Source organism: Sinocyclocheilus grahami, unplaced genomic scaffold (genome assembly GCF_001515645.1).
Source record: "Sinocyclocheilus grahami isolate Dianchi unplaced genomic scaffold, SAMN03320097.WGS_v1.1 scaffold928.1, whole genome shotgun sequence".
NCBI lineage: Eukaryota > Metazoa > Chordata > Actinopteri > Cypriniformes > Cyprinidae > Sinocyclocheilus > Sinocyclocheilus grahami.
Window position 1 is genome coordinate 182,176 of NW_015506107.1, and position 12,200 is coordinate 194,375.

At 39.8% G+C, this 12,200-nt stretch overlaps 1 protein-coding gene across 1 annotated transcript in view; it reads right to left on the reverse strand.

Annotated features, from left to right (window-relative positions):
• Nucleotides 1-10,698: 10,698 nt before the first annotated feature.
• Nucleotides 10,699-12,200, reverse strand: part of LOC107564380 (multiple C2 and transmembrane domain-containing protein 2-like) — a 45,644-nt gene continuing 44,142 nt past the window's right edge. Inside the window, exon 24 of the mRNA XM_016249443.1 lies at nucleotides 10,699-10,948. Within this exon, the coding sequence (XP_016104929.1) occupies nucleotides 10,880-10,948 (69 nt within the window). The 3' untranslated portion in view covers nucleotides 10,699-10,879. The remainder of the gene's footprint in view (nucleotides 10,949-12,200) is intronic.

Below are 12,200 nucleotides of genomic sequence, written 5' to 3' on the forward strand. Positions count from 1 at the left end.
TCTTGAAGAGCCTAACCAACCGCAGCATTTTGGACTTGATTCAAATGGCTTGAATTTGAATTTTATTGCCACGCTTTTTCTACAAATTTAAGTTATATATATATTAAAATGTAAATGTTACGTTATATTAGAATTTAAATTGTAATAATATTGTTGTCTAGTGTCTAACATTTTATTTTTTTTATTAAAAATGCCAATGATCTGTTTTTAAAACAAAAAAAAATCTGAAATGATTGCTTAATTTATTATCTGTGTCAAGCAGTTTGTACGATACCGTATGCACCTGGCATAAATATAACATTTTATTATACTGTTCTGTTTAGATGGTTTGAGATATGAATTAGTGAAGCTACATTTCATGATTGTGTTTGTTTTAACCTGTGTTGTTCCGACTTTATGAAACATATCATGCTGGCTATTCAATTATTGAAAGTGGATTACCTCATCTCACTTTACCTCATCAATTAATTGTTCGAGAGTTATTTGAAACTATCGTGCCGTGAGATTTCTTGGCCAGTTGATTTAATGTCCTCGGTTCGCCCTTTCTCAACTCAGACCACAGCGCATAGAGAAACAATTCCTCCAGCAGCCAATGAATACAGCGTTCTGAATAGTCCCATAATTCCCCATGGCTCTATAATAATCACTGTCTAACATCTTCTTGTCCTCCCTTGTTTCCCCAGCTAGGACTGACAGATTTGATAATTGATTCATCGCTACATTAACTAATGCGATAATCAATTATTCCAACAGTTTTTTGGGGGAGAAACAGAGGCATATTAAAAAGGCATTTATGTCAGCCACTCGGTTCTAAAATGTTTTGGGTGCAATGTGAGCTTTGTCTGATGATAAGCGCTTCTAGCATTTTTCCCAGTTCTCTCTCCTCTTTGCCCATTCGGCTGCTAACTTGGTTAGGCAGCACAATGAAGTGGAAAGTTTCCCTGGTTCGCTTTTCACGTTTTGCAGAATTTCATTGCACCGTTTATTCCAACATGACAAAAGCAGCTCTGTGGGGCAGCATTTGTTTCCATGCATCTGTTGGCTGGCGAGTAGGAAGAGCCCTGGCTAGGCTTGAAGGCCAGCATGTAGGAGTCAGCCGCTACGCATACCTACATATAGAGGCTATGCAAAGCAGCCTAAGCAAATCTTCCCATTTTATGGTTTTTCATCTAATTTGTCACTGGAATTTTCATTGAACAGAAAATAAAATATTGGTAAAGTGTTGGTAGACAAGTGCAAGGTTTCTGAAATAAACAATATACGAGATAAACACTTTGTAGGCCTATATTAACACTCAGTACTTCAAAATTTGCTCATCTTAAAAGCAGTTACGCCGTTCTCTGAAATACTTGATTGTGATTGGTGAGTCGTTGCTTTCAGCTGTCAGGTATTTCCCACCATGGCAACTCTGCATGTAACTGAAACTGGCACTACGTTCATGTCTCTTGCTTTACACTGTTCCTAACAAGATGGGACGCGGCACTTGATAAACGGTCATGTATACTGCATATCAGTGTTGATGACTTTAATAGCGATAATGAAAGTGACAATGGATAATGCACCACATACCTTGATAAATAACTTAAAGGAAACAAGAATGTGAACTGTTTGTAAACAAACAAGTGTATTCCTGACAAAGATTGTATCAGAGTTTATAATTTGAATAATGTTAAAATGGTTTAATTTGTAAGGATTTCATTGTGTACTTGTACATTTTGCCAAGGGCAAGACAGAGGTGTACTTGCAAGACAGAGCCCGCCCACAAGCTTTTCTGATTGGCTATGATTTGTGGTTGATTTTGTTGCGTCTGGTGTGGACAGACAATTGCTTGTCGCTGGAATCTTCTTGCATCAAGTTTTATAAGAAAAGGTTTCAAACCACAGACTCGTTCTTGTTTCATACAAACGCAACTGTGTCAGTTTTTCGATTAGTGAAATTTACCTCAGAGGACTTAGTACTGTAATGTTGTTGCAGTGTTCCTCTTGTTGCTGGGCTGATTGATTTGTAGGTGTTAAGGCAATATACACGATTAGGTGTTAAGACAATATACAAGATCATGTCCACATTTTGTTGTGACTATAGCCTTAATTTTGTGGTTTTCTGACTATACACTAACCCTTTACATTAAAAGTTGAGGAGAAGATCCCTTCCGATTCCAAATAAAACATATGCTGACAAAATGATGTATGCAGTAAACTGCAGTGGCTTGTTTAAAACTTTATTTTTTCATTCTATGTTACCGTGATTTCTAAAGACTGAACAACTTCTCACAGTTTGAGATCTGTTAAATTAAATTTCTGTCCTCCACATCACCATCATTCAAGCCAAAAGCTTCAAATAATTAAGTCATTATCATTACTGGATCGTCATTAGACTGGACCGAGTACCAGCTTCTCATTATTCCATTGCGAACAGAATAGAGTTCATTATGTAATGCGAACGGCTCTACCTGTAGGTACTAATATAGTGTTAGCCGAAGTCTTGCCATGGAGGACTCATAAATAGCTAGCTTAATTACAATTTCACAAATGAAAGAAAGGAATCAATAAATCAGTAGATCTCGGGGTAGGTGTCTGGGCAGACCTTATTCCTTTATTTGTTTTCTCTTTTTACCACTCCTCTCCTCGTCAGTGGGGAGCAGGAATCCCAAATTATCTACAGGGTTACGGGGCGCACTGCCCTGGAGCCCCTCACCCCATTGCAGAGGTAACGTATTCAATGGCCTGGGGCGAGTGGTGCTGAGAGTGAGCCCTGCTGCATACTGATGGGTGAGCAGTAGACGCAGTAATTGGTGCAGTGGAGGAGAGGGGAGAGAAGGGCAAGCACAGGGAGATGATGGCTTTGTTTCCCCCTCTGTCTGTCTCACGCCTCGACGACTCCTCCTCCTGCCATCATCCACCCCATACCCCTCTGACACACACTCACATGCTCCTGTCCATCAAAATTCTTAAAGAGGTACTTCACCCAAATATTAAAATGCAGTCATTATTTACTCACCCTCATGTCGTTATTACAATACAGAGCTGTTCTTGAACGGAACGCAAAGGAGAATGTCCAAGCTTTTTTTGGCCAGACAATCAAGGTGGATAGGGATCTGGGAAAATGCTGTGGTCACCATTTGCTTTCAATTTAGGGAAAAGAGCAGCTTTAAAATTCCCCGAAATGGCATCTTCTGTGTTCCATGCATGAAAGAAAGTCATACGGATTTAAAATTACACTATAATGAGTAATGACATTTTAGATTTTTTTCTTTTTCTTGAACTATCCCTTTAGGATAATAAAATGTCTTTGCTGTCAGATGATGCTCTTGGTAGACATTCTCGAAAAGCAGAATATGAACAAATCATGGAAAGTATCTACCGTCATGCTGGTCTCACTGAGAGACAACCTGGAAAATGATCAGTGTCTTCAAAGTTTGTTTTAAATCATTTGTCTTAAAGAACCAAATGTTTCTTCCAACCATAAAGGAAGGAAGATGACATCTGTGTGAGTTTTGGACGTTTTATTCAATATGATTTTTATTAGAAACCTTCAAGCACTAAATCATCTGACTTTTCGTTGTACATTTTCTACCAGGCTTACAAAGAAAATAGCAACCGTCAGAATATCCACAAAAATGGGAACAGTTCATTCATTAAAAAAAATATGTACAGAATTATATATATGTGTGTGACACTGGACCACAAAAACAGTCATAAGGGTCAATTTTTTTGAATAAATAAGCTTTCCATTGATGTATGGTTTGTTAGGATAGGACAATATTTGGCCGAGATACAACTATTTGAAAATCTGGAATCTGAGGGTGCAAAAAAATCAGAATATTGAGAAAATCGCCTTTAAAGTTGTTCAAATGAAGTTCTTAGCTATGCATATTACTAATCAAAAATTAAGTTTTAATATATTTACAGTAGGAAATTTACAAAATAACTTCATGGAACATGATCTTTACTTAATATCCTAATGATTTTTGGCATTAAAAAAAATCAATAATTTTGACCCATACAATGTATTTTTGGCTGTTGCTACAAATATACCCCAGAGACTTAAGATTGATTTTGTGGTCCAGGGTCTCACACACACACACATACATTATATATATACATATATATATATATATATATATACATATACATATACTCACACACAGCAACAAGCCATGGAAAAATACTGTTGTTGTTATGTACAGTTATGTTTATAGTATGTTTTGTACTAACATACATTTTTCACTATGCTTCTTTTCCCTGCAATTCTGAAGAGGGACAGATGTGTTTGTAATCCAGGAATTATAATTTCACTACGTGGTCACCGCATGTCTGAACAGTGCACAGCACAGTTTTAGCATAGGGGTAAGTAGAAAAATATAACCACATGGGCCTCCACTGCTTATCAAAGCTAAAGGGGAGAAACTAACAGAGGCTTTAGTTTGCCGGCTAATTGGGCCCTGGTGGCTAACACTGTAGACTCATGAGCAAAACAAACATCATTTCTATATCTCCACAACTGGACCCTTTAAACCATGATCACAGAGCAAAGTGGTTCCAATGCAAGACCATATCTAATTAATCAGAGCTTTAAATGAAGTTAAATCCTTCTTTTTTTTTACATCAATTACTATGTGCGCAGTGCAAAGCTTTAGATCTGGAGGACAGTTCATATGGCTGTAATTAGCAGGCCTTGTTAATGAAAGAGGAGGCAAAGCATGCCCGGAGATTGACTGCACTATCAGTGGCAGTGGGCAGTGACCTTTGGGATCCTCAGTCTCCAATTATAATTGATATGTAGGGTGATTCAAATAACCCTAAGCTGATTTTTGGTGTAAAACAGAAATTTTTTCACAGTAAGGGAAGACAAATGTAACAATTATTTTCACCAGAGATAAGACAGGAAGTGATATCAAACCCTACAGTAATTGGTGAGCGTGAATGCATGTTTTTATATGATTGTGAAAAAAGGGGGGGGACAGACCATCAGAGAAAATACTTTGCATGCAACTTTCCATAAATTAGTATATTCTACATTGAAAAAAAAAGTGGTAACCGCAAATGTTTTTACATGATCTAACCCATAAAAATGTTGATATAACAATTTGTCAGGTTGACAAGTTAAAATAACATTTTCGATTCAAAGAATTGCAACATAAAGCGCAGATGTTTTTAATGTAACCTAAAAATATATATATTTTTTTTTTTTTGGTAAATTCTGAACTTTTTTAATCTATAGAATTAGCCCATACTGCACACAAAAGCACTATATAAAATATTTTCAAATTTTATAAAACAAGTTAAACAAAAAGTAACATCACACAAACGGCACTTTCTGACTGAATTTAAATATTTTAAGCAGTTTATTTTGGGGTTTCATTTGGTGTAGAATTTCTTATGTCTGAAAATACTCACTTTATTTTTTTGTATTGAGTAAAAACACAAAAAAGCACTAATGTCGCTTTTGCAGTTACACTGCTGCTTGCAAACTGCTTGTACGGCATTGAGTGAACCAGACTGAATTGTAAAAAGCAATCAACCTGATTGTCTTTTGGTGCAAGCCTTTACTTGACCGTCCTGTGATTTCACCGTCACTTCTGTGCACTGGCACATTCCAGAACACCAGATATACATATTCATTTGACTCCTGTAGAATGTGTCAAATAGAGGTGTCCTAATTGTGTCCTTGATGAAAGGCTATTAATATTGAACACCTCTGCAGTCACCCATGTGTCTGCACTTTTTTTTTTTTTTTTACTATGAGACAAAAAGCAGATCTCTGCTTATCTCTAATGATACCTGAATCCCATGAGGTGAGAAGAGAAACTGCGAGTGGCTCCAGTAGATTCATCAAGCCAAATATTGTGTTCTTTCCTCTGGAGGCGGAGAGTCACATTGCATTATATCACTGTTAATTAAAATGAAATATGCAGTTAAATTATTCTGTGTATTGCTGCCTGACGAGGTGTGCGCACGCTAAACGCCGACCATTGAGACGACCACAGATAGCTAACAAAGGTGTCTTTCTCTCTTTCTTTCCATTCCCATATCTTCCTTTCTATCATTTCACCAATTTCCACTTCCATGGCGCTCTGTTCTCAAGGTCCTTCCTCAAGGGTGCGCAACGCAATTCAGTAATGGGATGGAGAAAAAGAGATTTCCCATGTTTATTAAGCTAAATTTTTTCTTGATTATTGTTATAATGTGTCACCGAGAGGGCTGTCCTGTTCTATTAACATTGTTTAACATTTTCTTGCTTTGACGATAAAAGGAAAAGAAAAGGATGGAGAAAGTAAACACGCTCCTCGCAACCAGTTATCAGAGCTGAGAGCTTGTCGCAGAAGGGGTGACTTTGTTTTCGAGGTGGTCGGCGGCCCTCCTCATCGTCCTTTCATTTAAGCCTGGCCTTTCTGATCCAAGAGACGAGCCTGTCAGGGCCGCACTGTAACGGAGGGACCTCTGGCCCCACGCTGCTCACACGCCCGTCTGCCCTCAGACTCACACTCCGTATCTCAGCGGCACTCCTCGCCCCTGCCAATACCCTGAGACTGGCCACCACCCCAGCTGTTAGCTACATTCTAATGCACTCCGAATAATATTAAAGCCAAATCAGTTGAATTTATTAATCCAGACAGGCCCCTAAGAGAGATGCTTTTAAAGGCCAGTGACTTAATTTAAGCTCTTAAAGGCTACCCCAGTGCACTTGATGTATTGTGAGAAATTACGGCTCAGTGTCAGTGAGTGTAATACGCCCACTGTATAAATAACATGCAAACTATGAGTTCGCAGAACAGAGGCAAGCACCCTCAGGCTCAATTGCAGTCGTGACTTTAAAATGTAATTAATATTTGTACCCGCTACTGACTGTAATCTTTGCTCTCATGTTGAATAGTCTTTGTTCATCTACATACGTTGTTGACTGATCCATGGCGGCTTTCCTTCCTTCCAAAGTACAGACAGGAGATGTGGGAATATCTTCGACAGGCTAAGCATGTAGGTTAAGGTTCTCAGTTGGTGCGGCCCACCCTGAGAAGAGTAAAAACAATCGCTTTTGTCATTTGGATCTCATTAGTGTCTGATTCCAGGAAAGCCCTTCTCGTTATTGGTGTCAAATCTGAGGCCTGACCTCGGCGATCTCAATACAGCGATGTTGAGCCCCTCAGCAACACGACGAGTCTCTGATGTGTTTTTATTTTGACGTAGTACTAAGGAAAACAAATCAAAAGTAAAGTAATGTGACATTTATGTTAACAAGAAGCTTTTGCTTATTGCAGCCTTATGAAGACTCTGCAGGAATACACGGCGAGTTGAGGGAGGGTTATTTCCCTTTAACGAAAGCACCCGTGTAACAATAATTGAGGAACAGGGGCATCTTATTAAAGTTAGATTTGGTTGGCATTGCTTCTGAAAGAGAAAGCGCCACCTGCAAAGGAAGTATTGCAGCACTCTTTTTACTATTTGGCGTTTCAGTTTGACGCCCGCTTCAGGGCTGCATATCTGGAAGAAAAAAAACAGGTTGTAGGGGTCCTTGCGCACAGTCTGCCCATGGTGCTGCCTGAAGGACTACCATGGAAACACAGAGTGCGACAGGCTCTAGGGGGACCTGCCACAGCTGCAGGCACTTCCTTTCTGACAGGCTGATGAAGACATCAGCCTCATACCAAGCAAAACAACAACTATTGAAGGAGAAAAAAGAGAGAGAGAATGATGCAAGCAGTGTTAACTGCTGTGTGGATGAGATGTTCATTAGTGAGTTTGGGGAAAATATTCAGGGACCATATTGCCTGTTTAGTAACCTATAGAGATTTGAGGTTTCAATCCCAGGAGTAAACTGATCATTTTTAAACATGATTTTGTTTATTAGACAAAACAGGAGGAGGAGGAGGGGGGTCTACCATGTATTGTCTCTATTGTCCTCCATCCTTACCTAGGTTTCTATCCAAGTTGAGAGTTTAATTCTTGTAATAAAAAAATTGAAATATCGCAAAAACAATGTGAATAAGGCAACGTTTCAATCTTATGTGTTCAGGAAAATAAAAGTTCTTTCTCTGTAAATTGCCACAAATTAAAAATCTAAAATGAAGTCACTGGGGAGGACACTGAATAAAAAATAAATAAATAAATAATCTCAAGGGCATGTATGTTTTTTTTAATGTGCTGTTTGATTGCATCTTGTTGTACTGATCTGATCTATAGTTAATGATAGTGCATTGTTAACATGAATGTTAAAGAAGAGAGCGTCCTTTAATAATTAGCAATATCTAATTAGTAAACAATTTTTTTAAATGAATGTATCTATAAAATCTTAATGCAGTTAAGAGCAAAATATGCTTAATTCAGTATTCTTAAAACACAATGTCACAGGCCATAATTGACTTTTTTTTGTTGTTGAAACAACCTATTAAAAAAAACTGTTCACAGTTGATGATGTTAGTGCTACATGTTAGAGGGTGTGCAAAGCTTTTGTGCATTCATTTTCGGACCACAATTTGACTTTTCTAAATGTCTGAAGCATCAAAGCATAAGATTTTCATCAAGGCAATTTACCCAAAAACACTTGTCAACACTAGCTCTCAGAGATGAATGCTGCGTCTGGCCTACGAGAGATCTCAATTGGCAGCCTCTCATTTCATCTGCGTGTTTTGAGACAGTCTTGAATTTTTGATGACCACTGCTCTCCTCCAGCACAAACACTTCACATCCACTTAGAGGCTCGCTTTCAAGTTTTGGTGCTAACCCCACGACTAGCACTTTCCTGCAAGCATTGTTTAATTGGTTTCACCTCACGCAGACATCTGATGGGGTCTCATTTACTGAGCTAAGGGACACTGGCCCTCCCCTCCTTGCTCTCCCTCTCCGTGGCCCCCCAGCGGAGTCTGTGCAGGAGTTTGTGTGTGGGATTTCTCTCGTCAGAGCGTCGCGTGTCACCTCCACTCCCCCTCGCTTTGAATCGGACCCCCGGTGGCAGCTCCTGGGAGAGTGCCGTGATGTCTCTATCAGACTGTCAAAAGAGATAGCCCCGGGCTCCAGCAGGTCCCTGAGAGCCAATCAAACTCTTCACGCTGCACCAACCGATGCTCTTTCACCAGCACCAAACTGCAGAGGAGTGAAGGGAGGGTGGGCGAGACGGAGGGGGGCAGACTGGGATGTTGAGCACTCCAATCAGTCTGAACAAACTCCCCGAGCTGGGGTCTTGGGCTCATCTGTATGGCTACGGCTATTTTTACAAAGCATCCGCTCGGCTATTTACCTCCCTCGCTAAATTATTAAGGGAGAGCAAGCAAGCGGACGCCATCTGAGGAAGTTTCTTCTTTCTGTTCGGTTTTACATTTCTTTGAAAGAAACTTTTTCTTGCTCGCTCTGATAAAAGTTGTCTGTAAATCGAGGTGAAGGACAAAACTTATCACTGTAAAAAAGGTGCAAATGAACAGCGCTCACTGCTAACTTTATTAATATGTTAATAATCGCTTAATATTAATTTCAAATCAACGCTCTGAATGCCAACATTTAAGATGCACTACTTTGGAAATGTTGCTTTCTATAAAAATGACTCTCTGATAGCGGAGAGGCTGGAATATGTCTGTAATATGAATAAATAAGTTGATGAGGCAGGAAATCTCCATTTGCTCTACTTGAAGCCCCATCACTGGTGCTAACACTACAGAGTGATGGGTCTAGTAGAGAGCCATTAGGCACTGGAGGTGATTTTAATGAAAATGGGAGATGCTAAGTGCGGGGTATGGAGTGTATATACTCACTCACTCACTCGCTCTCTTCCTCTCTCTCAATCTCCCTCCCTCTTCATGAGAGATGAGCTCTCTCATCTGGACCTTGTTATTGTCAGCGAACTACAAAAGCAGTGCATTAGCTGACTGCTCTGGACACACAGAGACTTTGATGTTTTCCTCCAACAGTGACCAGCATCCTCTTCTGAAGTGTGGGCTGGGTAATAATACTGTGTGTATCTTTCACAAATAACGCAGAGTTAAGGACATGAGAGAAGAAAAACACATTTAAAAAGTCAAACTTTTTAGTCATCTTCATTTCATCTTTATCTGCTGCATAAATGTACAAAACACGGAAGATGCATAGAAAAAACAAACAGCATACACAATAAAATAACAATTCTTAACAGTAGGCTGCATTTGCATGAATAAAAATGTTAAATGGCATTTAAAACTGCTTCAATATTTTCCATAATATAAACAAGTTTATCAAATATATTTTGCCCTCATTTAAATATTCCCTGCTGTAAACACAAGCAACAGGAAGCACGTATGTGCGCTGTTTTGTGGCTAATTTTCCGTTTGTTAAATGAACTAGAATGTGGTCTCTAAAAAGACATTAATATATGAAAAGGCTGCATCGTAACTCATTGCATTTCAGCGTGACCACATGCAGAGGCTGGTGAAGCCCGTCTTTACCTTCATATGCTCAGACACTGTGACCATGTGAGTTCACGAGGGCCAAAGGCCCCGTCAGGAGGGGCCCCTCTCTCTCTCTCTCTCACTCACACACACACACACACACACAGTATCATGCAGCCGATGAATACACCTCAGTGGAAATGCGGATGGTTTGGCACAAGGGGGCTCCTCCTCCACTCGCACGGGGCATTATGACTTAAACAGACCGTGTCTTGAAACGCTGTCCGTCCCTTTCATCCGACACGTCCTTCGGGTTTCAGCGCAAGCGTTTTTTCTTTGCTAGGCCCTGGTCTCTCACACACACACACACACACACACACAGTATCATGCAGCCGATGAATACACCTCAGTGGAAATGCGGATGGTTTGGCACAAGGGGGCTCCTCCTCCACTCGCACGGGGCATTATGACTTAAACAGACCGTGTCTTGAAACGCTGTCCGTCCCTTTCATCCGACACGTCCTTCGGGTTTCAGCGCAAGCGTTTTTTCTTTGCTAGGCCCTGGTTGCCGAGCTCAGCTCTCAGCTCGCTGTACTGCACCTGTAAAAACAAACAGCTCTTTGGTCAGACGCAGGTAATCGGAGCTGAGGCCCGCTCACGGTAATGGCTCCCCCGAGGAGAGCCGGTGCAGGGGGAAAGCCAAGCGGGCGCGGCTGTAATGAATCATTTTTTAAACACAGGAGCAGAGGGGATTAATCACACGGAGGAAAGATTTGAAAAGTCAAGGGTTCCGTACCGACACAGCGGTGACTACACTACCCCCACCTATAAGGGAACTATACCGGTTGAGCAGACCCGCTGTCTTAGGTCCTCGCAAACCGAGTTGTTGCGAGTTGTGTCCTTCCTGAGAAAAGTTTGTTGGAGACTAATTATAGCAGCTTGTAGGCAGGAGTAAGCTGTACTGCTCCGGCTGGGGCATTGCGGTTACAGATGATCACAAACTTCCCTCGTTTCAGATGAACATGCTGTTTACTTTACTTAAAGCAGGGAGTGAACTCAGGTCGGAGGTGAAGGTCGTCATGATGAAAGTAGAGTTTCACTGAGGTTTGAGAAACTGAATAAAGATTTTTCCTGCAGCTCACAACATATCCACGTACAACTACTAGACTCCAATTACACGTATTCAGATCTGGCATTTAAAAAGATAAATACATCTTGTGTGCATTTAATGAGAAGTTGCTATATGACTACAAAGTCAGTCCTTCTCTTTCAAGTCATAATATGACGATTCGGCATGTGAAAATGACACTTTTTAGCCCATGGCTAATAAATGGGCTTATGTACCTACTTTAAGTTTCATTCCAGATGCACTTGCATTTCAATTACAAACTTGCTGGTAATACAAGCGATTTGCAGTTACAAACTGTTAAAGGACACGGTATATGATAAAGTTTTATAGCAGACATTGTAAAATGTTCTCATATGATGTCAGCATTCAGCAAAAATGCATTTATATCATTTAAACGTATCTTTAAATGTCTAATAAATATTTCTGTGAATCTTGCAAACTTCAGAAAATGCAGAACTTTTGTGATTCTTTTAAAAAAAAAACATTTTCTAATTTATAATTACAGCATATGTTATTTACTTTCTTTAAAATCTTTAAATTAAACCGTGTGAAGTGATATATATCGGCATTATATTGGTCGACCAATACTCAATACAAATCATAATAAACATTTTGGACAAATTATCGAGCCCAAGTGCTCCTGGATCGTAATAACCTCCAAAAGCATTCCCTATGATTTTGCTTTCACAGCTAAGAGCAACATCAGCTTCTGAAAATTACATT